Below are 2,481 nucleotides of genomic sequence, written 5' to 3' on the forward strand. Positions count from 1 at the left end.
ATAACTACAGAGTAAGGACAAATTTACAACATAAAATAAATAATACTTTCTACTGATTAAAAATAACCTAAACATTAAGAAAAAATATTCAGGTGTGTAGGAATAAAAACAAAATACAAACAAGTGAAAAATAATTTTTATATATATCTAAAAAATTAAAAATCAACAAAGTATAAGGATTAGAATCCAGGGCTTTTAGATTTTTTTTATATCAACTGTTCTACACTCCAGTCCTGTAGATGACGCTACTTTATGCCGGTTTACAAAGCACAGAAATGACGCAACACGAAGACGCGAAGGGAGGTAATTCTCTTGGCTTTGTATTGGCTCTTTGGATTAGCTTGTTGACTTACCTGCCTGTACGGATTTAGCCGCGACCACCTGATTTAAAGGACGATGCCGAAACATAGCAGTGTGTGTGTGACTGTGGACACAGAAGCAAAATTAAAAAGTCAAGTACGCCACCGATAATTAAAACAACAGTACATCTGCGATTTCCCGGCTGTAAATAATCCTCCAAACGGCGAGGCAGTAACAAGAAGTCTTCGCCTTGGACGCCGCTCTTCTTCTTGACTCCAGCAGGTTCGGGAAGGTGTCATCATGAGGCTTTTGAGGTTTCTGAGGAGCAGCGTGTCCATTGGGAAGGACATTGACTTTTACTCCAGGTTTTCTCCTTCCCCGCTGTCAATGAAGCAGTTTTTGGACTTCGGTAAGAGCTGCACAAGTTGGTGGAACCAAATGAAACAGTATTATAAAGCCACATAGCCTGTTGAATTCATATTGAACTGAATACAGCCAGACACGTTAACGTACTTTATTCAAAATTTATATGATAAAGTTGAAGGGGAGTGATGCAGTACTTTTGCATCTCTCTGACCTATCCAAAAATAAATACAATTTCTGAATAATAAGTTCTAAATAATAATATGGCCTAAGTGAGGGAAGTTACACACCCACAGAAATCTCTCAATTTCTCTCACAGGCTCAGAAAATGCGTGTGAGAAAACCTCCTTCGCCTTCCTCAGGCAGGAGCTGCCTGTGAGGCTGGCCAACATCATGAAGGAGATCAACTTGTTGCCAGACAACCTGCTGAGGACTCCATCAGTGCGGCTGGTCCAGAGCTGGTAGGCAGGTTTTGCTGCCTTTTTTTTTTTTTTAATCTTTTTTTTTCACATGGCTCCCAAACCAGCAGGGAAACATTTCATTTTCTTTCCCAGGTACATGCAGAGCTTTCAGGATATTCTGGAGTTCAAAGATAAAAACGCAGACGACGAGAAAGTCACATACGAGTGAGTTTCTCTGTGCTTCTCTCATGTAAATAGCGACTCTGTTCTTGCAGTTCAGATTTGTTAATCGTTTCCCCTCTGCTTAGTTTCACAGACGCTGTGATAAAAATCAGAAATCGCCACAACGATGTCATTCCCACCATGGCTCAGGGGCTGGTGGAGTACAAGGAGACGTACGGCACGGACCCGGTCGTCAGCCAGAACGTCCAGTATTTTCTGGATCGCTTCTACATGAGCAGGATATCCATCAGGATGCTGCTCAATCAGCACAGTGAGACATTCTCTTCATTCAATTATTTAGCTGTTATCAGTGGTCAAAGCTAAAACGTTTCAGGAGTCTTTTCTAGGCCTGTCGCGATAAACGATAAATCAATTAATCGCTTGATAAATAAAACCTATCGACCTCATTTTAATTATCGGCTTTATCGTCTCTTCCTGCCTTTTTTTCTTTCTCTTGATGACACTGAATCATTATAACCTATTTATATCACCTTAACGAAGAACAGCTGAAAACCTACTGGGTTTATCAACTGCGGTAACAATTTGGCTCCAACTCCTCCCCTTGTCATTTCTATATTCTTTGCACGAAATGTTGAATAAATATTAATGTTATTCCACATATCATCTCCGATGTCCACTGGATTTTGGGTCAGCTGTTTGGGATTCCCCTCCGTAATTTCCCCTCAGAAAGCACGGAGGAGAATCCGCGCTTTCTGATTGGCTACCTGTCACATTCAGCTTTAACTCTCCCAGTCGGAGACAACCCCTGATTTAGACCGGAGCGGCCACGACGATCTACCGTAACACACCATACACTACAGGATCGATCTAAGATTGTCATAAGGGGAAAATAGGGGCACAAAATCGTGTAGTGTGAACTATTGCATTAGGTAGTCGGATGTGCCCATCTTCTCTATTTAAATCTAGTGATTACTGAAGGGCAATATAGTATACAGATAATCATAATCTGCACTCTTTTGGTTGAATGCAGTATTTATTTCCACTTTGGCTTTATGTTGTTTAGTTTTTATTTAAGTACGTTTTTTGTTAATGGAGACTGAGAATCAATTTTATTTTTGTTTATGGTTGTTTTGTTTATTTAGTTTATCAGTTCCAGTGTTATGTGTTCTTTTGAAAATAAAGTGTCTATCTATGGCAGGAAATCGCATCCATCCATCCATCCATCCATCCATCC

At 40.2% G+C, this 2,481-nt stretch overlaps 1 protein-coding gene across 1 annotated transcript in view; it reads left to right on the forward strand.

Annotated features, from left to right (window-relative positions):
• The first annotated feature begins 263 nt into the window (after positions 1-263).
• pdk1 (pyruvate dehydrogenase kinase, isozyme 1) overlaps positions 264-2,481 on the forward strand; it is an 11,657-nt gene continuing 9,439 nt past the window's right edge. Inside the window, exons 1-4 of the mRNA XM_008399276.2 lie at positions 264-709; positions 983-1,124; positions 1,218-1,289; positions 1,373-1,557. Coding sequence (XP_008397498.1) covers positions 601-709; positions 983-1,124; positions 1,218-1,289; positions 1,373-1,557 — 508 coding nt within the window. The 5' untranslated portion in view covers positions 264-600. The remainder of the gene's footprint in view (positions 710-982; positions 1,125-1,217; positions 1,290-1,372; positions 1,558-2,481) is intronic.

Source organism: Poecilia reticulata, linkage group LG2 (genome assembly GCF_000633615.1).
Source record: "Poecilia reticulata strain Guanapo linkage group LG2, Guppy_female_1.0+MT, whole genome shotgun sequence".
NCBI classification, from domain to species: Eukaryota; Metazoa; Chordata; class Actinopteri; order Cyprinodontiformes; family Poeciliidae; genus Poecilia; species Poecilia reticulata.